Source organism: Mauremys reevesii, linkage group 4 (genome assembly GCF_016161935.1).
Source record: "Mauremys reevesii isolate NIE-2019 linkage group 4, ASM1616193v1, whole genome shotgun sequence".
Lineage (NCBI taxonomy): Eukaryota > Metazoa > Chordata > Testudines > Geoemydidae > Mauremys > Mauremys reevesii.
This window is the reverse complement of record NC_052626.1, coordinates 124,617,884-124,641,912: the sequence shown is the minus strand read 5'-3', so window position 1 is coordinate 124,641,912 and position 24,029 is coordinate 124,617,884. Positions and strand designations below refer to the sequence as shown.

At 50.2% G+C, this 24,029-nt stretch overlaps 1 protein-coding gene across 6 annotated transcripts in view; it reads left to right on the top strand.

Annotated features, from left to right (window-relative positions):
• LOC120404740 overlaps positions 1 to 24,029 on the top strand; it is a 58,522-nt gene that overhangs the window by 3,307 nt on the left and 31,186 nt on the right. For 3 of the 6 annotated variants that reach the window (XR_005598142.1, XR_005598140.1, XR_005598141.1), the window contains exon 1: positions 8,243 to 8,368. Coding sequence is in view for 3 of the 6 variants with exons in the window: in XM_039537696.1 (XP_039393630.1) it covers positions 6,527 to 6,560; positions 7,026 to 7,141; positions 8,228 to 8,368; positions 18,728 to 18,823; positions 19,531 to 19,634; positions 20,297 to 20,432; positions 21,770 to 21,877; positions 22,694 to 22,795 (837 nt within the window). In the remaining 3 variants the exon portion in view is untranslated. Of the gene's footprint in view, positions 1 to 5,227; positions 5,370 to 6,343; positions 6,561 to 7,025; positions 7,142 to 7,549; positions 7,627 to 8,227; positions 8,369 to 18,727; positions 18,824 to 19,530; positions 19,635 to 20,296; positions 20,433 to 21,769; positions 21,878 to 22,693; positions 22,844 to 24,029 lie in introns of those variants that run through there. The other 3 variants (XM_039537696.1, XM_039537698.1, XM_039537697.1) reach the window with 3 other exon arrangements.

Here is a 24,029-nt window from a genome sequence, read left to right as displayed (position 1 = left end):
TGAGAGCAGTGTCCTTGAGCGGGGCCAATGCCCTATCCTTAAACTGAGCATGTTAGCTATTTTTCCTCAGTTAACTCATTCTTCTTCCTTTTTCCTTTTTGGCTTCTTTTAACCTACAAAGGAAACTTAGTTTTCACTTATACACCTTTTCTAACAATGAACACATATACATTGCCTTTATACAGTACATTAGTCTTATTATTTAAAGTTTGTCACATATAGTCTGTTACTAAAATAACTTTTGCCAGAGCTTTGGGACAACAAGCTAGGACAAGCACACCCACTTTGATGAGTTTATTTCATACAACCTCTAGTCCAATAGTTTCCCACCATCCCCAGCCCTCTGGCTAGAAATCTGAGACAGCCAGAAGGATTCCATGTACAATATGGGGAGTGGGTTAACTTTCCATGTCCTTGCTTCCAAAAACTGTTGGTATGCAAGTTTTACTAACAATTTTCAATTAAAAGATTTGGCCAATAAAGTTTCTCTTTCTCTTACTTAAGGAAATGTATTAGACTTTAGTATATTACATTTTTCCTAATTTATCCAAACACTTTGTATTCCAAGTTGAACAAAACAAGTATCTATATTCCAAACCAGACCATACCATAAAAAATTAAACAAAACAATTCTGGCCACGAGACAAACACCACAAGACAAAACATAAAACACAAAACATAATTTTTACTGTGCCATCAAAGGCATAGTATGTTGAATGCTGTTCAGCTAGCATCAGTTTTCTCTGATTATCTGAAAGACAAAAACAGAAGTCTACCCTTTCTGGGCAGTCAATCATCACTGAAAATATACAAGTACCTTCGTTGATTTCAGGCAAAACAGGGGAATTACCCCATATTTTCATATATATATTTTATAGGCAGCCTAGGTCTCAGTAACTTCTACTTTATCAGTTAGATAACTTGCATTAATACAAATGCTTCCTAACTTGCTTTTTTTTTACTCTTAGCTCCTGCTTTTAAACACTGAAAGAAAACATCACCACTTATAGTGCCTTTTTAGAGCCTAATAAGATTTCAATTACATAGCACTATATACATTCTTTAGATAATTCAACTAAATGGGTCATAACCAAATGATTGCAATCAAATAATTTCTTTGCCTGAATTTATTTACAAACATTTCAAAGACACCAAGAATTTTTCTCTTTAGCATTTTTACAAAGTTCAACTGTTGTTCCCTCCAGCAACTATAGAGTTAACTTTTCACTCTGCCTTAAATCACTCTCTTGTTCTGCAACAACCACTTTTTTCAACTTAAATCACCATTCCAAGTATCCTCCTGGGTATTTGAAATCCCCATATTTATACCTATTTACTCCTTTCTTCCACTAGACCCTCAAAAGTTTCCAACCTGTTTTCCAATCTCTCTCTCTGTTGCCTGTCCGCCTGGGCCCGATCCTTCTTTTCTAGCTGAACCGTTCCTTCCATAGACACCAATTTGCTCCACTACCAGTTTTAACTAGGAGGGTTGGCTTCTTAACTAGCCCCCACCCTTCTGGTCTTTTCCCTAAAACATTTTAACTCACAAAACTACCCGAGTCCTCCCTTGTGAGACTTGCCACCTGGGCAAAACGCATGGTCCACTGGTGTTTAATTATTTAATTTCCTCTTGTAGCAAACACACTGCTGTTACGGCGTATGCTGAGCACAAATAGCTAAATTTTGGCAAGTCCCTGAAGGACTGGTACTTGCTTAGCCAGGGCTTCCTTTTCTAACTGGAAATCCTGTCTCAAGGCCTGCAACTTGCCCTGGGTGCAGGTTTGAGTTGCTGCCTGAGTCATGATCTATGCTCTTAATTGCTCAGTTCTAGTTATCAAGTACATATTTGTTCCTTTTCTCCAACTACTCTATTGCCTAGTCCTGCTGCAACTGGGGGTAGATCCACTTGACACCCTTGCCGGTCAACCAGGGTGGAGAGAGGAATACTAAACCCCTTTCCAGTTCTCAGACTTACTGCAGCTAAGAGTAGGCTCACCTCTAATCATGCAATCCTCAACATATAACACCAACAGTACCAAACAAAAGAAACACAAAATAACAAGGGTAAAACAGATAGATGGTGTAAATTCTATAGGGCTCCCCCATTCTCAATTACTCACCAAACTGTGACAAATCTGTTACCAATTTATCTACTGCAGGATGTTGGGGAAGGATAAAACACACCATATAACCAAATTTTAAAGCTTCATTAAAAACAATAAAACAACAATGGAGAGTATGGGGAACGCTCCCACATCACTCAGGAAAAACATGAATACTTCAACCATTAAGCCACTTTAATACTCACACATGTCCAAACTGGCCACGTCTGTATAACGTTCAGAGAAGGGAATAGGTGGACGGAAGATTATCCTGTATACAGCTTGTCCAGAATTTCCAACATGCTTCCACACTTGGGAGAGCTGTTCTTTACACCCTGGAATCTCCTGCAATGTCTCTTTCAGAGATTCCAGTTCAGGTCACCAAACCATACCAGCTCTGGGATTGCAAAGACTGTTAAATCTCACTGAACAGTTAAGCTTTGCAAATGCAATCTCAGTTCTGTAACTTATATTGCCTTTTGTTTACCTCTGTCTATATTTTCCCACGGCCAGCTGGGGCCAAAAGCAGTTTTTCTTTGTACTTAGCATAGTCTGCATTGATTCTTGACCTTATACGCAGAGCAGCTCTCTCTTTATCTCTGGGCTTAGCTGAGTTTCAAATTAACCCATTCCTAGACAAATTGCTCACACTCGTGTCAGAGGCTTTTCTTTGGTGATTAAAAGCTCCTCTGAGATATATGATCTTATCTAGATTGAAGGTACCTTCTAATGGGCATTGTTTAGATAAATTTTCACGCGTGTACAGATTCCAATCATTTAAATACCTGCAGGTTTTAGGACCATAATGTACGTACATGTAACATGCTGGGGTACCCTTAGGGGGTGAGGTGGAATGTTTAGACTGTCCCTCCCCCATTTTCCACTTACACACACACACACACACACCAAGGCCATTATTTCCTATTATCACGATGCATCTTATCTTACTGCACAGTCAATAAATTCAGATGGCATGAGCCCAACAGAGACAGACATCCCCACGGACAGTCTTCCTCCCAGCGTGGCTCTGGGGCATATGCTGGGGGATTTTTTTACAAGAGCTCTCCATACAACTTTAAACATACAGCTCCAAAAGCTACCCGGTTCCAGAAATCTTCTTTCAATCTTTAAGTATTAGAGACAATGGGGCGTCCCCCAGGCACTTACTGCCAACTTGTCCCATTTGGTAAGGGGACTCTAACCCCTCTTCCCCGCGTCGAGGTAAAGGGACTCTAACCCCCACCTCCCGCGTCGAGCGCTCACTTACCTCTCCAGGGGACTCGAACACCTGGACTGGGACTCAAACCCAGGCTGGGACTCTAACCCAGAATACTTGGATCCTGTGCAAACCTGGACTGGGACTCTAACCCAGACCTGGACTGGGACTCTAACCCAGACCTAAGTTGTCAGGGACTCGAACCCCGACAATCTGCTCTGGGACTCTAACCCAGGCAACCTTGACCCTACTCAACGGGTAGGTGGATGTTGCTGGATTTCTACGAGCTTCAGCTGGTTCACAGAACTCGCCTTATCACCGACGCAGAGATCAGATTACCAGGCAAGCCTCCTCTAAACCAGAGGATGCGCGCTGCGTTGCCTCAGAGTCCGATCCCCCGCCGGAGAGTCAGACAAAGTCCCGGCGGAGTCGCCAAAGATGTTAGGGACTTTAACCCCGACAGCGAAATTCGTTGTCTGTTCACAGAGAGACAGGCAACACCAGCAAGGTCCGATCAAAAGCCCTTTATTGACAAGTGCACGCATCAACAAAGGGCCGCTCGTCTCCAGTGAGAACCAGCAGCACTTTTCAGCTTAGTATTAGCCTATATAGACAGTTTTGTTACGTCATACATCACTCACTTGAGCAAAACCCACCCCCCTTTGTTTAACAACTTAAAACTAGACACTTTTAATATACACACATGCCTAGACTTTATGTCTACAACTTTAGATTATTAATTATATCTTAACAACACCCAAAAGTTAAAAATACAGGGGAGTTTTAAACAAACCTATAACTCAACCAAAAAGTTAGAATCTGAACCGTGGGATGCTAGAGTTTCTTATCAGCTCTTCAAACACTGTCCTTAGCACAGCTAATGGTATGCCAGCAATGCAATCCCTGGTTTATCTCAGGCTTATCTCACGTTTTCCAGGGCTCTGTAAAACAATGCTGCTTCTCAGTACTTTTCCACTCTGGGATTACCCAGAAACCTCTTTTAGCCTGACTTTAGTTAGGTTGGCATAACTGTTTTGCCTGCTATATTTTCATTCAGGCCTAACACTAGGCAGGGCGGGCTGGGCGGCCCCCATGTGCTGCTACCCTCAGGCACTGCCCCCACAGCTTCCTATTGGCTGCAGGGGCATTTGAGGTGGGATACAGACCCACCCCACCCAGGGACCACAGGGAGGGGCTGGCAGCCATGTGGAGCAAGCAGGCAGGAAGCCGCTCAGCTCTGCTGCACTGCCAGTGGTGAGTGGGGGCCCCAAGCTGTTTTAAATGGGAGGGGGAGAAAGGTGGGGCCAAGGCCCATGGTGCCCAGGCACCGCAGGCCCATAGAACTCGCCGTCCATGCCTATGGCCAGGAGAGGGATGGCCCTGAAGGCCCTGGGGGTGGGTGGGTGAGCAGGGGCAGGGAAAGCTCCTACAACCCAAGAGGTGGAGTCACTCACTCTGGGCATTGTTACCTGACCCAGCTGGTGTCACAGGGCTGAAACAAGGCCCAGGGTCAGGTGTCTCTTGTTCCCCAAGGCTCAGTTCCATAGAATGGTCCCTTGTGTGACCTCGGCCCTCAAGCCCCCTCTGACGTCCGTGTCCCATGCGGAGGCCGGGCAGCCGCCTGCCCATCCACGGCCAATTCACCCTTTGGAGCACAAGGCTGCAGACCCCCAGCTCCGCATGCAGCTGACCCTTAGTGAGGGAGCAGGGCAGGCCTTGATCTCAGCTGGAGCCTCGAGGGGCCGTCGTGCTAGAAGCATTTCAGTGGGGACCACATGGTGACCAATTGTGGTGCCCGGCATACAGCCCATGCCGGGTCCGTGGCCAGTGGAGCTAAGGGCCCCGTGGCAGAGATGAGATGCAAGAGGCCAGCCCCGTTCTCTAGCTTGTTTCACTGTTGGTGTGTTAGCTCCTCCAGAGCCCTGACCTCAGCAATGAGCTGGAAGACACCATTGTGGAGGAGATGAGCAGGCAGCCGAGAGACCCCCAACACCGTGGTGCACTGGCTGGCGCTCAAAGGCCTCCTCAACCTGGCCCTTCGCCCAGAGAAGGTGAGAGGGGAGGAGGGCTGGGGGATAAACCCAGAACCGTAGGGAGCTGCTGCAGTGCTGGGGTCATTGAAACCTTCCCAGGGTACATGGCCCTGGCCTGGAGTCAGAAGCCCTGAATTCTATTCCTGGCTCTGCCACTAACTTGCAGGGTGCCCTTGGGCAAGTCCCTGCCTGGCCTTTGTCTGCTGTTCTGCAGGGCAGGGCCTGGCTCCTGCGGGGTGCATCTCTAGGTGTGTGCAGCACCTGGCATAGCCGGGCCTGATTGTGTCTGGGGTCTCTGTGATCCAAAGAACCCTAGCACTAGAGTAGCAGCAGAGCTGCAGACTCTAGACCCCGAGGGAATGCTGGCGACACCAGTGATCAGGGACGCCTGGACAGAGCCATTTCACTTCAGTTAGGAACCATTTGTTCCTACAAATCCCTTTTAAAGCCTCATATGTTTTAACTGTTGACGTCATGGCTCTGTCCTGCAGCACTCGCTCCTCTGAAGAGCTCTGGAAGGGCCTTTTGCTGCTAAGATCTTATAACAAGTTTGATACCCACAGTATAGTGAAGGCAGAGAAAACCCTTGGGGCTTAAATACACAGATCTGGCAGCCTGGTAAAGAGGTGACAATCTGAAGGCAACTCTCGCTAATGATAATTTACTTCCCCTGAGAATAGCGGGTCAGTCCGGTTTATTAAACCCGGATTATGACTAGATCAGACATGGAGAGGGTGTGACTGTAATTCTCTTTCTTATACACCATTCCCATCGTTCCATGTGCCTCAGCCTGGTTTTCACTTGCTTCTAGTTCATTTTCCCTTCTGGAACCGGTTAGCCTGTATTTGAGACATTTTTTTCCCTGATGCTGGTTGAGATTTTGTGGGGCTGTCTTTGAAAGGTTCAAAAACCAAATACAGAAATGATTGAATCTGGCTTTTAGTAACAGTCCAACCCTAGAACTAGTGTGCAAAATCGGCTTCCTCCCCTAGGCTGGGCTGTAAGGACTGAGACTCAGGAGAACCCAGCCCTGTACGAGATCCTCCAGGAGCAGGCCTGCAGGCAGAAGATGAAGGAGCTCTTCCCTCAGCTCTACATAGCTCTGCTTTTCCACATCACCTACACGGTGGAGCCGTCCATGCAGAACATTGCTTTGCACCAGAGGGTTCATAACCATGAGGACATGCCCACACTCCTCAGCTCTGTCAGGTACAGCCAGCCCGACACCCAGCCTGGGTTCTGCACCGTCGCCCGCAGGCACGCGGCATGGCCTGGCCTGGGCTCGCTCAGTAACAAGAGGCTCGCTCTGCACGCAGGTGCACGGTGAAGGCCATGAAATCCTTGCTTCAATGTGCTGGCTACGGGGACCAGGTCACCTTCATCCTGAAGCAGGGCGGCTGGGACATGCTCATGAGCTCTGACACGCACAAAGGCATCTGTCTGCTTGCCTGCTGGCTGGCTGCCCAGAAATGACCACAACACCAGCTCCCCTCCCCTCCCTGGGCCCAGGACACGGCCACATTGCCTTCCCTGCTGGGTGAGATGTGGCTCTCAATCACCTGTGTGGAACAGGCAGCAGCCTCTGTGCTGTGGCACTGGTCTGGTTAGATTTGTAAATGGAGGACCAGTCCTTTGCCCACTTCGATGATGTGATGCTTGTGTTTCCTATGCCAGGGCCATGGTTTTCAATCAGTTTCCAAGAGCGTAACTGGATTTTCCACAAGCTCATGGCCATCCTTAACTGCAGGGACGATAGGCGGCACATCCTGGCCATGGCATTCTTCATTCAGGTGAGCCTCACCAGCGGGTGAGGGTCGTGAGAACAGCCCCGGCCCAGCGGTGACTGGGACATGGGGCTGACCTATGACCAGGGGCAGCAGGTTTGTAGAAATTTTGGTGGTGCTCAGCAGAGCCTGCCCCTTCAAACTCCGCCCCCCACCTGCCTAAAGCTCTGGGAGGGAGTTTGGATGGAGGAGGGGGTTTGGGGTGCAGGCTCTGGGATGGAATTTGGGTGCTGGGTGCAGGCTCTGGGAGGGAGTTTGGGGACAGGAGGGGATGTGGAGGGTGGGGGTGCAGGCTCCGAGAGGGAGTTTGGGGGCCGGAGTGGGGTGTGGGAAAGGGGTGCAGGCTCTGGGAGGAGTTGGCAGGGTGCGGTGCCAGGGCCATGGTTTGGGACCGTTTCCAGAAGCGGTCCTGGATCTTGCACCAGCTGATGGCCATCCTCGACACCAGAGACAAAAAGTGGCACATCCCTGTCATGGCCTTCTTCATTCAGGTGAGCCTCACCGGTGAGTGAGGGTTGTGAGAACAGCCCTGGCCCAGCGGTGACTGAGGCACGGGGCTGACGTATGGCCAGGAGAGGGGTGGCCCTCAAGGCCCTCGGGGTGGGTGGGTGAGCAGGGGCAGGGAAATCCCCTAGATCCCTAGTGGTGGAGTCACTCTCTCTGGACATTGTGGTGTTACCTGCCCCAGCTGGTGTCACGGGGCTGGAGCAAGACCCAGAGCTGGATGTTTCTGGATCCCCCAGGCTTAGCTCCACAGCCCTCAAGTCCTGTCTGACTTCCATGTGCCGTGCACAAACAGGGCAACCTCCTGCCCATCCATGGCCAATTCACCGGAATCCCCCCACCCCCGGCTCTGTGTGCAGCTGAGCCTTAGTGAAGAAGCAGGGCAGGCGTTGATCTCAGCTGGAGCCTCAAGGGGCTGTTGCACTAGCAGCATTTCAGTGGGGCCCACCCCGGTGACCAATCACAGTGCCCGGTGTACGGTGTAGCCCATCCCGGGCCCATGGCCAGTGAAGCTAAGGACCACATGGTGGAGATGAGTTGCAAGGGGCCAGCCCCGTTCTCTAGCTTGTTTTGCTGTTCGGGTGTTAGCTCCTCCAGTATCCTGACCTCAGCAACGAGCTGGAAGATGCCATCCTGGACCAGATGAGCAGGCAGCTGAGAGACCCCAATACTGTGGTGCGTTGGTTGGCGCTCAAAGGCCTCCTCAACCTGGCCCTTCACCCAGAGAAGGTGAGAGGGGAGGAGGGCTGGGGGATAAACCCAGAACTGCAGGGACATGCTGCAGGGCTGGGTCATTGAACCCTTCCCAGGGGCATGGCCTTGGCCTGGGAGTCAGGAGCCCTGACTTCAATTCCTGGTTCTGCCCAGGGCTGGCTCCAGGCACCAGCATTCCAAGCTGGTGCTTGGGGTGGCATTCTGCAAGGGGCAGCAGTCCCCCTTGTTTTGCCCCCAAGTAGCACGCCGAATTGCCGCCGCGGGCGGGGGGGGGGCAGTCCGTGTGCCCTTAGGGCGGCAGGCACATTTCCGCGGCAGCGGCAATTCAGCGGCAGCTTCTATGTTTAGCTGTCTGGGGCGCCTTCAGCTAAACATAGAAGCTGCCGCCGAATTGCCGCCGCCGTGGAAACGCGCCTGCCGCCCTAAGGGCACACGGACTGCGCCCCCCCCCGCCCAGGGCGGCAATTCGGCACGCTGCTTGGGGCGGCGAAAACTGTAGAGCCGGCCCTGGTTCTGCCACTGACCTGCTGGGTGATCTTGGGCAAGTCCCTGACTGGCCTTTGTCTATTGTTCTGCAGGACAGGGCCTGACTCCTGCAGGGTGCGTCTCTGGGTATGTGCAGCACCTGGCACAGCCAGGCCTGATTGTGTCTGGGGTCTCTGTGATCCAAAGAACCCTAGCACTCGAGTAGCAGCAGAGCTGTGAACTCTAGACCCCCAGGGAATGCTGGTCACACCAGTGATCAGGGACGCCCAGACAGAGCCATTTTGCTTCAATTAGGAACCATTTTTTCCTACAAATCCCCTTTTAAAGCCTCGTAGGTTTTAACTGTTGACGTCACGGCTCTGTCCCGCAGCACTCGCTCTTCTGAAGAGCTCTGGAAGAGCCTTTTGCTGTTCAGACCTCATAACAAGTTTGATACCCACAGTATAGTGAAGGCAGAGAAAACGCTTGGGACTTAAATACACAGATCTGGCAGCCTGGGTCAAAGAGGAGACAAACTGAAGGCAACTCTCGCTAATGATAATTTACTTCCCCTCAGAATAGTGGGTCAGGCCTGGTCTACACTAGGCGTTTAAATCGGTTTTAGGAGCGTAAAACCGATTTAACGCCAAAACCGTCCACACTAGGAGGCACCTTATATCGATTTTAATGGCTCTTTAAACCGGTTTCTGTACTCCTCCCTAACGAGAGGAGTAACGCTAGTATCGGTATTAACATATCGGATTAGGGTTAGTGTGGACGCTGATCGACGGTATTGGCCTCCGGGAGCTATCCCACAGTGCACCAGTGACCGCTCTGGACCGCAATCTGAACTCGGATGCAGTGGTCAGGTAAACAGGAAAAGCCCCGCGAACTTTTGAATATTTCCTGTTTGCCCAGCGTGGAGCTCCGATCAGCACGGGTGGCGATGCAGTCTGAAATCAAAATAAAAAAAGAGCTCCCGCATGGACCATGCGGATGTGATCGCTGTAAGGGCAGGCAAATCCGTTCTATCAGCGCTCCGTTACAGAAGATGAAATTCAGAATCCTTTTTTAAAAATCTCCAGACAGACGCCATAGCAGGGACTCAGCGCACTGCAGCGTGACAAGCGTAACGGAAAGCCAAAGAATCAAATGGATGCGCATGGACTGGAGGACTGAAGCTATCCCACAGTTCCTGCAGCCTCCGAAAATTATTTGCATTCTTGGCTGAGCTCCAAATGCTTCTAGGGTCAAACACAGTGTCCGCGGGTCAGGGCATAGCTTGGCAATCTACTCACCCACCCCCCACCCACCCCCAGAAGCGAAAGGTAAAACAATCCTCTGACTCTTTTACATGTCACCCTATCTTTACTGAATGCTGCAGATAGACGCGATAGTGCAGCACTCAACACCAACATCCTTGCTCCCCCCCCACCATGGGCGGCTGATGGTACAATACGATGGAAATCCATCCTCATCATCAGCATAAGCTGATCGTACAAAAAGATGGAAATCCATCCTCATCATCAGCCTCAGCTGATGGTACAAAAGGACTGGTAACCGTCCTCGTCATCAGCCTATTGGCCCTAATTTTTTCTGGTGGATGGATGGTGCAATATGGCTGGTAACCATCCTCATCATAGCAACAGGGGGCTGAGCTCCATCAGCCCCCACCCTTCATGTGTAAAGAAAAGATTCAGTTGCCCCTGGACTAGCAGTGGGATGCTGGGCTTCTCTCCTACACACTGCTTAATGTCCTGTCTGGACTATCATAGCAGCTGGAGGCTGCCTTCCACTCATTTCTCACTAACAAGTCAGTGTGTCTTATTCCTGCATTCTTTATTAATTCATCACACAAGTGGGGGACAATGCTACGGTAGCCAAGAAAGGCTGGGGAAGAACGGAATCAACAGGTGGGGTTGTTACAGGAGCACCCCTGTGAATAGCATACAGATCATAATTTCTGCAGGCTCTGACACAGAGCAGCTGTGCTCTCTGGTTCTATGATACGGTGGTTCTCTAGCACACTTGCCTATATTAGGCAGCACTGATTCTATTTTTAGATACCAAAAGGAGGGATTGACTCAGGAGTCATTCCCAATTTTGCTTTGCGCCCCTGGCTGATCGGCCAGGGGCACTTATGACAGCAGCTAATGGTACAAAACGATGGAAGGTGCAATATGGCTAGTAACCAATCTTGGCTTTTGCGCCTGGCTGATTGGCCAGGGGCACTAGCAGCAAATGGTACAAAAGGACTGGTAGCCATGATCATCCTCAGTTCCAATTTATGGAAGGGTTTGGATGGTGCAATATGGCTAGTAGCCATCTCTGCTGTCATGCAAAAGCAAAAGCATGCTTCTGTGTAGCGCTGCTGAATCGCCTCTGTGAGCGGCATCTAGTACACATACGGTGAGAGTCACAAACGGCAAAACAAGCTCCATGATTGCCATGCTATGGCATCTGCCAGGGCAATCCAGGGGAAAAAGGCGCGAAATGCTTGTCTGCCGTTGCTTTCCCAGACGAAGGAGTGACTGACGACATTTACCCAGAACCACCCGCGACAATGATTTTTGCCCCATCAGGCACTGGGATCTCAACCCGGAAGTTCCAAGGGGCGGGGGAGGCTGCGGGAACTATGGGATAGCTAGGGAATAGCTACCCACAGTGCAACGCTCCAGAAATCGACGCTAGCCACGGACCATGGACGCACACCACCGATTTAATGTGCTTAGTATGGCCGCGCTCCACCCGATTTTATAAATTCTGTTTTACAAAACCGGTTTATGCAAATTCGGAATAATCCCGTAGTGTAGACGTACCCTCAGTCTGGTTTATTAAACTAGATCAGACATGGAGAGAGTGTGACTGTAATTCTCTTTGTTATACACCATTCCCATTGTTCCATGCACTTCAGCCTGGTTTTCACTTGCTTGTGGTTCATTTTCCCTTCTGGAACTGGTTAGCCTGTATTTGACACATTTTTTCCCTGATGGAGTTTGAGATTTTGAAAGGTTCAAAAACCAGATACAGAAATGATTGAATCTGGCTTTTAGTAACAGACCAACCCTAGAACTAGTGTGCAAAATTGGCTCCCTCCCCTAGGCTAGGCTGTAAGGACTGGGACTCAGGAGAACCCAGGTTCGGTTCCTGGCTCTGCCAGACTCCCTGGGTGATTGTGGGTGAGTCACGTAGCCTCTCTGTGCCTGAGTTCCATGTCTGTACAATGGGGATAGAAATCCTTCCTTTGTGTGTCTAGCCTGTAAGATCTAGACCAGGGACTGTCAATTACTGTGCCTGGAAAGCCCCCAGCACAAGCTCTGATTGCAGGTAGGCCCTCGAGGTGCTATTCAAACAATAATACACTTGATTTGCTTGGGGTCAATGTGTTGTGTAGAGAACTTTCCACAGATGATACCTACTAGTAAAAAGCATCCCCTGAGATCTGGGGTACAAGGATGCAGCTGCTTATGTTGCAGGTATCCGGCCCCGCTGCCCATGATCTTAGCTGGCTTTGCAAAGGCTTTGAGGCTCTAATACAGGGGTCGGCAACCTTTCAGCAGTATTGTGCTGAGTCTTCATTTATAGATTCTAATTTAAGGCTTCGCGTGCCGGTAATACATTTTAACGTTTTTTAGAAGGTCTCTCTATAAGTCTATAATATATAACCAAACTACTGTTATATGTAAAGTAAACAAGGTTTTCAAAATGTTTCAGAAGCTTTATTTAAAATTAAATTAAAATGCAGATCTTATCAGTTGAGTGTGATCCTTGCCCTTGCTTTTTCTTGCTGAGTTTTCCAATGTCTGGCACGTATTTGGATACTTTAAGCTGCACACAGGCTTCTGAGTGATCACTTGTTAACGGGCTCCGAGAGGGACAGAGGACAGATTTCGTGTGTGAAAATACCTGTTCACACAGGTATGTGGATCCAAATGCTGAAAGCATTGCAAACGCAATTTTCTTCAAACAGTTAAATTTCACTGGCAGGGATGTCCAGCAGGTCAGAATAGAATCCCCATGATCTCTCTCGGTGGCTTCAAGTGCGCTCTGCAGATCCACAAACTTTGATGTCCACAATTCTGAGCTTTTTAACTGAATGAGTTGCATTTCAAAATCTTCAACACCCATCCACTGAAATACAGACAAATCCAAGTCACTTTCCTTGAACTTTTCAGATTTAATTAGAAAAGAAAGCATTGGGCCAAATCGCTGGAAATCTTGAAATCTGTCAGAAAATTCTGATTCCAGTTCTTGCATGTACTTTCCAATCTCATCGACATTGACAGTGCAACATGTCGATAGCTCTTTTATGAGTTGGAAATAGCGGAAAGTAGAAGTTTGAATATCCCTGGAAAAAACTGCTAGTTTCACAACAAATGCTTTCCAGGCTTCATAAAGATCCAGAACTGTTTGCCCTGCACCCTGGAGACAGAGGTTGAGTTCGGGTTAGGTGAGCTGTGATGTCAGTTAGAAACATGAGCTTACACAGCCATTTGTCATCTTCCAGTTCGGGGTAGTTTTGTTCTTTTTCCGACAAAAAGGCCTTGATTGCATCAAAACAGTTTACAAAGCACACCAAAACCTTGCCACCACTTAGCCACCGAATGTTGCTGTGAAGTGGGATGTCGTTATAAGCACTGTCCATCTCTTCTAGTAGTGCTTGAAATTGTCTGTGAGTCAAAGCAAATCGAGCAACAAGGAAATTCACAGTTCGCACCACTGTATTCATCACATTATTAAGCTCTGAATTAGAAATTTTAGCACACAGGTTTTCTTGATGGATGATACAGTGAAATTTGACTGTTGGATGGCCAATTTGATCTTCAGGCAACTTTACAAATCCCTTCTGTTTTCCAACCATGGCAGGAGCACCATCTGTTGTCACACAAAATATTTTTCTGATGTCAACTCCTCGTTCTTCAAAATGGTTTACAAAACTTTCCAGTATATCTTCCCCGTTTGTTGTGCCATGCAGGGGTTTTAGGCAACAAAGTTCCTCTTGGATTTCATTGGAAGCACACTATCTTGCAACAACTGCAAACCGTGGAATGTCGTTTATATCCACGCTCCCATCAATTGCAACACTAAAACTATGTCTTTCAATGCAGTCATCTGCTTTTCCTTAATCTTTTCTGCCATTTCACTTATGCATCTCACAACTGTTCTGGCAGAGATGGGTAGTTCTTTTATTCTAGATATGATGGTATTTTTATTTGGCAAATCATTGAACAAAATCTCCGAACTGCTGAGAAAAACTTCTTTTATATATTCCCCATCTGTAAACAGCTTTCTGTTTTTTGCAATGTACTGTGCAATCTTGTAACTTCCTTCTGTAGCTTGATTTTTACTTACACTTAAGCTTTTAAAAACACTGCTTTGCTTCTCATAGGCTGCTACTGCCTTTTTGATTGATTCAGTCTTGTCTGCTTCATCAAAAAAAGTTTTCTCGTGCTTCGTTTCAAAATGTCATCCAACACTTGACGTGCGACAAACAACACTTCAATAACAGAAAGCACAAATAGCACAGTCCTTCTTTTCAATAAACCCAAATGCTTCTGTCCAAGCAGGCTGAAATGATCAGACATCTAGCTTCACTTTCTTAGGAGCTGCCATTTTGTCAAATGTTCCCTTCAACTCTCAGTGGGGAAAAAAATGGACATAGAAGGCAGGCACAAGGTCAAACGCAATGTGGGCTGAGATAAGCAATTTTAAGATGGGGGTGCTGAGCTGCAGCCCCTCTTCCCTTGTGTGCAACCCTCACTGTCCCAGGCTGGGAACAGTGGGCCACAGCGGGGAAGCTGCAGTGCAGTGATCCAAGGCCAGAACAGCCCAGGGTGGCCTGCAATGACTCCAGGCCAGAAAACAGGCTGAGGAAGGGTGGAGGTCAGTAACTGGAACCACAGATTGGCAGCTGAGGTGAGTGAGCTGCCCCGGTAGGGCTGATCAGGGTCGCAGGCCTGGACCCTGTCTGGAAGGGCGCCTGCGCAAGATAAGTGGGGCTGCCGCAGGGGGGGGACCCTGGCTGGCAAAGGGCCAGCAGCGGGAACCCCAGAGCGGCTGCAGACTGAGCGGCTCAGCCTGTCACCGCTCTGGGGTTTCAGCTGTGGGCTCCTGCCAGCTGGGGTCTCAGCCCCCTGCCAGCCTGGGGTTCCTTCTCCCAGGCTGGCAGTGGGTGCTGAGTGGGGCTGCGGCAAGGGGGACCTCGGCTGGCAAGGGGCCAGCAGCGGGAATCCCAGAGTGGCTCGCTCAGCCTGCCGTGACTCTGGGGTTTCAGCCATGGGCTCCTGCTAACTGGGGTCTCAGCCCCCTGCCAGCCTGGGGTTCCTTCCCCCAGGCCAGCAGTGGGTGCTGAGTGGGACTGGCTGAGAGTCCCCAGCTGGCAGGAGCTGGTGGCAGAAAGCGCCAGAGCAGCAGTGGGCTGAGCAGCTCAGCCCGCCCCACATGCCATTAAAAATTGGCTCGCGTACCACATTTGGCACGCGTGCCATAGGTTGCCGACCCCTGCTTTAGAGCAAGCCCTAGGTGAAGAGGGTAAGAGAAGAATTTCTCTGAGGGGTTGTCATAAACAGATAGTTAAGGGTTAATGTCTCTTTTACCTGTAAAGGGTTAAGAAGCTCAGTAAACCTGGCTGACACCTGACCAGAGGACCAATAAGGGGACAAGATACTTTCAAATCTTGGTGGAGGGAAGTCTTTTGTTTGTGCTTTTTGTTTGGGGGTTGTTCGCTCTTGGGACTAAGAGGGACCAGACATCAATCCAGGCTCTCCAAATCTTTCTGAATCAGTCTCTCATGTTTCAAACTTGTAAGTAATAGCCAGGCAAGGCGTGTTAGTCTTATTTTTGTTTTCTCAACTTGTAAATGTTCCTTTTTGCTGAGAGGATTTTACCTCTGTTTGCTGTAATTTTGAATCTAAGGCTAGAGGGGGTTCCTCTGGGCTATATGAATCTGATTACCCTGTAAAGTATTTTCCATCCTGATTTTACAGAGATAATTTTTAGCTTGCTTTCTTTAATTAAAAGCTTTCTTTTTAAGAACCTGATTGATTTTTTTCCCTTGTATTAAGATCCAAGGGGATTGGATCTGGACTCACCAGGAATTGGTGGGGGAAGGGAGGGGGATGGTTAAATTCTCCTTGTGTTAAGATCCAAGGGGTTGGGTCGGTGTTCACCAGGAACTTGGTGAAAAAGCCTCTCAAGGCTGCCCAGGGAGGGGAAGGTTTTGGGGGGACAGAAAGTGATCCAGACACTAAAATTTCTGGATGGTGGCAGTGTTACCAGATCTAAGCTAGTAATTAAGCTTAGAAGTGTCTATGCCGGTCCCCACATCTGTACCCTAAAGTTCAGAGTGGGGGAGGAACCTTGACGGGGTGAATTGTTGCTTAGAGAAGCTCCTGGGGAAAGGAATCCTCATGGTAATTTGTGCAAGCAGCTTGCTACAGCTAAAGGGTGTGAAAGTGATTTAATCAAGGAAGTATCAGAGGGGTAGCCGTGTTAGTCTGGATCTGTAAAAGCTGCAAAGAATCCTGTGGCACCTTATAGACTCAGGGCTTGGCTACACTTGAAAGTTGCAGCACTGGGAGTTACAGTGCTGGTCATGCAGCTGTGCAGGAACAGCGCTGGTGTGTGGCCACACTCACAGCTACCAGCGCTGGTGTGTGGCCACATTTGCAGCGCTGTTGGGAGTGCTGCATTATGGGCAGCTATCCCAGCATTCAAGTGGCAACAACGTGCTTTTCAAAATTGGGGGGTGGAGGGTGGTGTACTGTGACAGGGAGCGGGGAAGATAGAGAGAGTGGATTTTTGGAGCCAACACTGTGTGTTAGCTTCCTGGTTTGAAAAATCACAAAATGTTCGCGAACCCTTAGTCTTAATTGCAAACAGCCTGCATCCAACGCTGTTTCTCTGTCAAGCAAACATTCACTCCCTGCCTCTCATTTGATCATTCACAACCAGGTACAGATAGCTCCTGTTTGCTGTGATCAGTGTTTGTTTTTTTAGATAAGCAGTTCAACGAGCTCCGATCGGAGTTCACAACAAAACAAAGAGAGGCTGCATAACAAAACAAAGAGAGTAATTTAGTTAAAAGCATTCTGGGATATCTCCTTATTCCCTGGAGGCCAATAAAAGCGCTGGTGTGTGTCCGCACTTGATGAGCAGCGCTGGATCACCAGCGCTGCAATCGCTACACCCCAACCTGACCAGGTGTACAGCCAGCGCTGCAGCCAGGGAGTTGCAGCGCTGGATGTGCCTTGCAGGTGTGGACGGTTACTAATTGCAGCGCTGGAAAGCCTCTACCAGCGCTGCAACTTGCAAGTGTAGCCAAGCCCTAACAGACGTTTTGCAGCATGAGCTTTCGTGGGTGAATACCCATATCTACACCAGCGACACCATCACAGGACCTAACCAGATCGGCCACACCATCACCGGTTCATTCACCTGCATGTCCACCAATGTAATATACGCCATCGTATGCCAGCAATGCCCCTCTGCTATGTACATCGGCCAAACTGGACAGTCTCTAAGGAAAAGGATAAATGGACACAAATCAGATATTAGGAATGGCAATATACAAAAACCTGTAGGAGAACACTTCAACCTCCCTGGCCACACAATAGCAGATCTTAAGGTGGCCATCCTACAGCAAAAAAACTTCAGGACCAGACTTCAAAGAGAAACTGCTGAGCTTCAGTTCATCTGCAAATTTGACACCATCAGCTCAGGATTAAACAAAGACTGTGAATGGCTTGCCAACTACAGAACCAGTTTCTCCTCCCTTGGTTTTCACACCTCAACTGCTAGAACAGGGCCTCATCCTCCCTGATTGAACTAACCTCGTTATCTCTAGCTTGCTTCTTGCTTGCATATATATACCTGCCCCTGGAAATTTCCACTACTTGCATCCGACGAAGTGGGTATTCACCCACGAAAGCTCATGCTGCAAAACGTTTGTTAGTCTATAAGGTGCCACAGGATTCTTTGCTGCTTAATCAAGGAAGTTTCAGTTCCTAACAGCCAGAAATTTTCTGTTATAAATGGATCCACTGACTTTCCTTCTGAAAGACCTAGTGTGGATAGCTTTGAAAAGGTCTCAGATGGAGTAAGAGCTGTTAAAAAAGTTAAGCAGCCCTATAGCCAAGTGGCTGTGTTTGGCCAGCTTGTTGGGAAGACAATGGTGTTGGGAAAGGAATGTCTTCATGCTGATTCTTTAAGTGAGCAGTATGTGTGGTATCCACCCATTGCAGTTTGGCTGTTCCATACTCTGCTGGGTACCAGGCCCTGCACAGAGAACTGCTAAGAGCAAGGATTGATGAGGCAGCAGGCATCCGGCCATGAACTCTTGCTAAGTGTCCCTGGAGTGATGTGAATGGGAGAGGCCAGGATGTGCTTTTTGAGTCTTGCCAGGGCTCCTGGAGAATCCTCCTAATTGTCCCCTGACTGGTGTAGCCCACAACTGTGGGAGCAGCAAAGAATCCTGTGGCACCTTATAGACTAACAGACGTTTTGCAGCATGAGCTTTCGTGGGTGAATACCCACTTCTTCGGATGCAAGAATACAAATACCTTGCATCCGAAGAAGTGGGTATTCACCCACGAAAGCTCATGCTGCAAAACGTCTGTTAGTCTATAAGGTGCCACAGGATTCTTTGCTGCTTCTACAGAACCAGACTAACACGGCTACCCCTCTGATACTTAACTGTGGGAGGTCCACCGGAGCTGCGGGACCGGCGACTGGCAGAGCACCTCCCGCGGCATGCCGCCCTGCTTGGGGCAGTGAAATGTCTAGAGCCGCCCCTGTCAGCCATAAAACCGTTCTGCTCTGAAACACCAGTAACCAAATCTGTCCTCAGACCCTGAAGCACATACTGTAGACCCATGTCTCATGACTCATGGGTGCTCCCTCTTCTTGCAGGCTCTGCACAACCACTATTCGCGGAGCCTGGACACCATCCTCAGGGGCCGGTTGACAGAGACCCCCACCATGGACAAGCTGCAGCACCTCCTGGAGGTGAGTAGAATGGGACGGTCTGGGTGGAATTGCCTCTGAACCCTGTGGGAGGGCAGCAAAGGAGAGACTAGAGGAGCCCCGTTTCCATTGTGTCCTTCCAGCTTGGACCCAGCCGGACACGCGTTCCCAGAGCTGCCAGTGCAGGGGGAAGGAGCTGGGACTGTCAGTCAGAGCTCTGCACGGTTGCATTAAGCACTAAGAGTGAGCACCAGACCTGGCTGGGGCCTGAGAGACTGAAACCCCTGCAAGATGCAGGACATGGGCCTCTGAGAAAAGTCACTGGCTCCTTTCTAGGGAGACCCTGAGATACAGGAGGTGCCTCAGGGAATCAGCTCTTCTGTCCTAGGGACACTGCAGTTCCCAGAGGGATTGTCCTCAGGGCCATTCCATCAATCCTACCAAGGCCTTTGCAGCTGGGGTCTGGGGTCCAGGGCATGTGCCTTGATCCTGACGTGCTGTTCATGGATCAGGGGTTCAGAGCAAATAGACCAGCCCCACGACTGACCATTGTCCCAGCCTGGAGAGACAAGGAGCTTGTGCCCAGCAAGACATGGGCAGTGTCATGAACCCCCTTTTCAAGCTCTGCGACCAGGGCTCGGCTACTCCACCCTGAGCACAAAGTCTGAGCCCCTTGGGGAGGGGGTGAGGCTGGTTTGTAGAGCATGTACACCTGCCCGCTGACCCTCCCCTGCCTCCTTCTCCTGCAGCACGTCCATCCCTCTCTCCAGTCGAAAAACACCCAGGAGAGAGCCAGGGCCGTACAGACCAGCACTGCCCTGCTCAAATTCGCCACCCCCTGCCTGTATTTGACGTAAGTGACCTCTGACCCCAGCATCCTGCAGAGTCAGGGTTTGAGTCAAGTTCCTCATCCCATGGCTAATTGGTCTCCCCTGGGTCCGTAAGGGACTGCATTCCATAGGCTGCTGGCTGGCAGGGTCGTGCCTGGCCTCAGGGCCCTTGTTATTCTGGAGCAGCTAGGCAGCGAATGCTCAGCGAGGGCCCTTGCCCTGCTCCCTTTGCTCCGAGCTCCCTTGGGGGCAGAGAGGAATGGTAGGTCCATACTTACCGTGCGGGTCGACGCGGTGAGTTCGACTTCTCAGAGTTTGAACTATCGCGTCTAATCAAGACGCGATAGTTCGAACTCCCCACGCGCTCCGGTCGACTCTGGAACTCCACCACCGCGAACAGCGGTGGCGGAGTCGACCTTGGAGCCGCGGAGTTCGACCCCGCCGCGTCTGGACGGGTAAGTCAGTCGAACTAAGGTAGTTCGACTTCAGCTACGCTATTCGCGTAGCTGAAGTCGCGTACTTTAGTTCGACCCCCCCCCCGTAGTGTAGACCAGACCGAAGAGGGCTGTCGCTTCTCTCCTCCAGCGCCTCCTACAGAGGAGTGGGAGCAGAGCTCAGGTCCAGGGGCACTGGGGAGCTGAAGGGAGAATGTTGATGGATTCCCCTCTCCTCCTCCTTCCACCAGACCTCCTCCGCCTTCTCCAAGGCAGGCGAATTCGTGCTGCAGCTGGGTCTCTATATATCTCACCCAGCCGATGATATCAGCCGGCAAGCCAGGGGTGGGATATGTTGGCTTCACTGGCTCCTGCTTCAGAAGAGGGGTAAGAAACCCAGCTGGGCAATGGGACCCCATGGAAACGAGCCTCTGGGAGACTAGCTCCAGCTGGGCATTGGGACGCCTCTAGAACTAAGGCCTCTCCGTTTAGACCCGCTGTAGCGGGAAAATGGAACCCCAATAGAAACAAGGCCCCTCCTTTGAGACTCCCTCTGCTGGGCAATGGGACCCTACAGAAAGAAGCCCCCTCCTGTGAGACCAACCCCAGCTTAGATGTTGACTCTTTCTCTCCCCCTCTCTCTGAAGTAGGGAGATGAGTGTGAAAGTGCCAGGGAAATTGGCTGCTTTATCTCAGAGCCTGGCTCTGTCCCCCAGCCCAGGGAAATCAGCCCACCCCATACGGGGCAGCCAGCTCATGAGGGGACAGGAACGGAGCTATTGAGACACATGGAGGGAAAGAGCCCATCATAAGGGCAGGGGCAGGAGCAGGGACCACAGGAGACGGACACAGAGCTTGTAGGATGTCACCAGTCGGGTAGCCAGGGCCAGATCCTGACTTCAGTGGGTGTGGGGGGTTCACAGTATTAGACACCCCCATTAACAGGCACCCACTCCCAGTGCACAATGACTGTAAGGGTCACATGGTTACTGTGATGGCTGAAACAAATCCCCCTTTTGGTACTAACCCGCCTGGTACGGACCCTGCGATTCCATTGGGCCATGGATGCCATGAGGACCCTGGCCAGTGTGCACCCAGAAGGAAACAGGCACTGAAAGCGAAAGGCCAAACCTCCCCAATGGGTGTGTCTTTCTCCCCCAGGGCTCAACACCAGAGAGGCACCAGAGCTGTGGTGCTGGGTTGGGCTCCACGATCCCAAGCATCTGGGGTACAGAAACCTGGCCAGGGTGGGAGAGGGAAGGACTCTCCGCTGGTGCATTGCAGCAGCTCAGGTGTGGAGCTGTGTCCCCCTGCAGTGAGTGTGTCATGGACACAGGGCAAGAGCCTGCTCCTTATTTTGAGCAAAGAATGTCCGTGGGGTGAGGTGTGGGAATGAACCAGATCTAAAAGACCCCGAACCTCTAGCGGGTGAGCTGCAGGAGCTATCGCTGCTGGGAGCAGGAGGGGTCCTGCGTTGTCTGTGTGAGCTGGGTTCCAGAGCGCGCAGACACATTCCCAGCATCTCATGCCACCTGTGGTGAATCCTGCTCCAGAAAGAGCTATTTGAGGCCTCAGTGCCTGCAGCTTCTTACTGAAGGGGGTTCCTGGTCCATGGGACCCCAAAGGTTGACTGCCCCAGGACTCTTCTCCACCTTGTGAGCCACTAGAGGGATTTAGAGCCTGGTTCTGGGCCATTGCAAGGGCTCTGGTTCTTTTGGTTTTAGGTCTTTGGCGAGCTGTTCATGGAGGACCAGAAAATATCTTTCCTCCCGGCGGGGCTGCTGGCCATCCACCACTCCCTGCTCTATGTCAGCCAGCTGCTAGAGGACGAGGTAACCAAAGAGGGATCACCTGGGGAGGGACCCCCCAGGGTCTTTCACCTCCAGGCCATTGAAAATCACTCCCATCCCATCCCCATGCACTGACCAGGGAGCAAGGAGAGGATGACCCCAGGCAGGTGCCATTGGTCGGTGCCAGCTTGTCCCCTGAGCAGCTCAAAGCAGGGCAGGCCCAGCTCTCCAGCAAGGCTATTTCCTAACAGGCGTCACATCAGCACGACACACTGCCATTGCTCATGCGAGGGGCTGCCAACTCCCCTAGCCACCTCTGTGAGCCTTTCATCCCCCTCCGGGCCTCAGGCCGGTTCCTAGTGCTCTGGTATCATGTTATCCCAGCCCCCACCTGCTCTGGGAGAACTGGAGGAGTCAGTCAGCAGAGGCTCCTTAAGTGCCCCATTCACCAGAGCTACTGTCCATGGCATCCTGTTAAGGATGGGGGATCCCTTGGGGAAAGGTGTCCACTTCCTCTCACCCCACGGCACTACTGCCCAAAGCCTCCCAGCCCCTCAGCTGGAGGGGGCAAGGGTGGCTGAGGGGACTCTGGGGAGCGGAGCTGGATTCCCGCTGGGTTGGGAGGTAGAACCGTTCTCGCTGGGGGACTGAGAGGAGTGGGGGCAGGAGTTCATTCCACAATGGTGGGAGAGGGGATGGAAGTCACTAGAGAAGAGAGAAGATTTCGCCTCGGGGGTTGGGCGGGGGAATCCGTCCCTCAGACGTGGGGAGGAAATGTTGCTGGCTCCTGGTGCAGGTAATACCCTTCGTTCTCGTGGGTGTCCGAGTCTCTGATTGATCCTTGTTCCCTTGCAACAGGGGGACATTACAGCCAACATCATGGTACAACTATTTAACATCAGGTGCTTGCGCCAGGTCCCCAAAGCCCTGCAGGGGCTGTGCTCTGTGGGGCAGCACTGAAGACCCCCACCCCGCCTTCGCATGACCAGCTCCCACCCCCTGCCGCAGGTACTGCTCTGTCTCACTGTGCCTGGGGGGAAGGGCTGGGGGGAGCGGCCATAGAGCCCACAGCACTGAGAGAAACCAAGGCCGAGCACCTCGCTCTGGACACCCTGCCCCACCCCGACCCCTGGAGCTGGGGCCAGGCCAGATACTGGTTCGGAAGAATCAGGCTGTGGGGCTGGCCCAGAAGTGAGAGCATCCACAGAACCAGGGGTTATGCTCAATAGCCATTGCAGTCTGGGAGGGGTGTGCTTAATCTTTTGGAAAATCCCTTGAACATGTTGAAAGTGATACATAGGAACACATCTTATGTTAAAAGGCCTTGTAATGCTAATGTTGCACTGTTAATGCCTGTAAACAGTATTAGAACTTTTCACAGGAGAAAAGACATTCCAGACTTAATGTGCTGTATGAAAAAGGAAACTGAGGCACACTACCATATTGCTTTCATGGATAAATGCCAAAATTCCTGTACTATGGACAACATTGATATCTACATTGACTTGAAGCTAATTGGGTTCCAAACAGTGGCCAGAGTTTGTATGAATAAAGTAGATATGTTCTTTTACTCTTGGCAAGATCACATGAGACATACAGGAATCCTACTGCAAGAGCAGATCCAATCCTCTATTGTTCTACCCAAGTTTTACCTTGAGTTTGTAAAAAGATTCAGTCATGTTACTGAACATGAGTTGGGTAAATCATTTCTGTTACACGCCGACATGGCTTCTAACCCAGAATGGGAAGCTTTTGGGATGCAGTCAGAGATGTTTGTGTCAGCTCTTCCTGCATCAATTTTGCGTTGGGGGTGTGACATTATGAGTGTAATATAATATCTCATTGAAAGGTGACAGGGCCAGAAAGAGTTAATTACCTCATAAACTGACCTGACCCATGGCTGAACTTTAGAGACTTGTTAGGAAAATATGTAAATGAATAGAACTTTGAAATGCAAGTCTGCATTGTTAGAGGTAGAAGGGTAGGTGTTTGCTCAGGTCTTGTGATATAAGCAAACAAGTCTTGTCTATTGCTATAGCTTTGATTCAAAGATCAAAAAGGGAATATTAACATTTAGGAAGGTACTTGAGTGAAATAGTATTATTGTCTATATGTCTCTTTGAAGGTTGTGATAAACTGTATCTGAACTGTTTAATGGATAAATTACCCTCTGCTAATTGCCAGGATGTTTGGG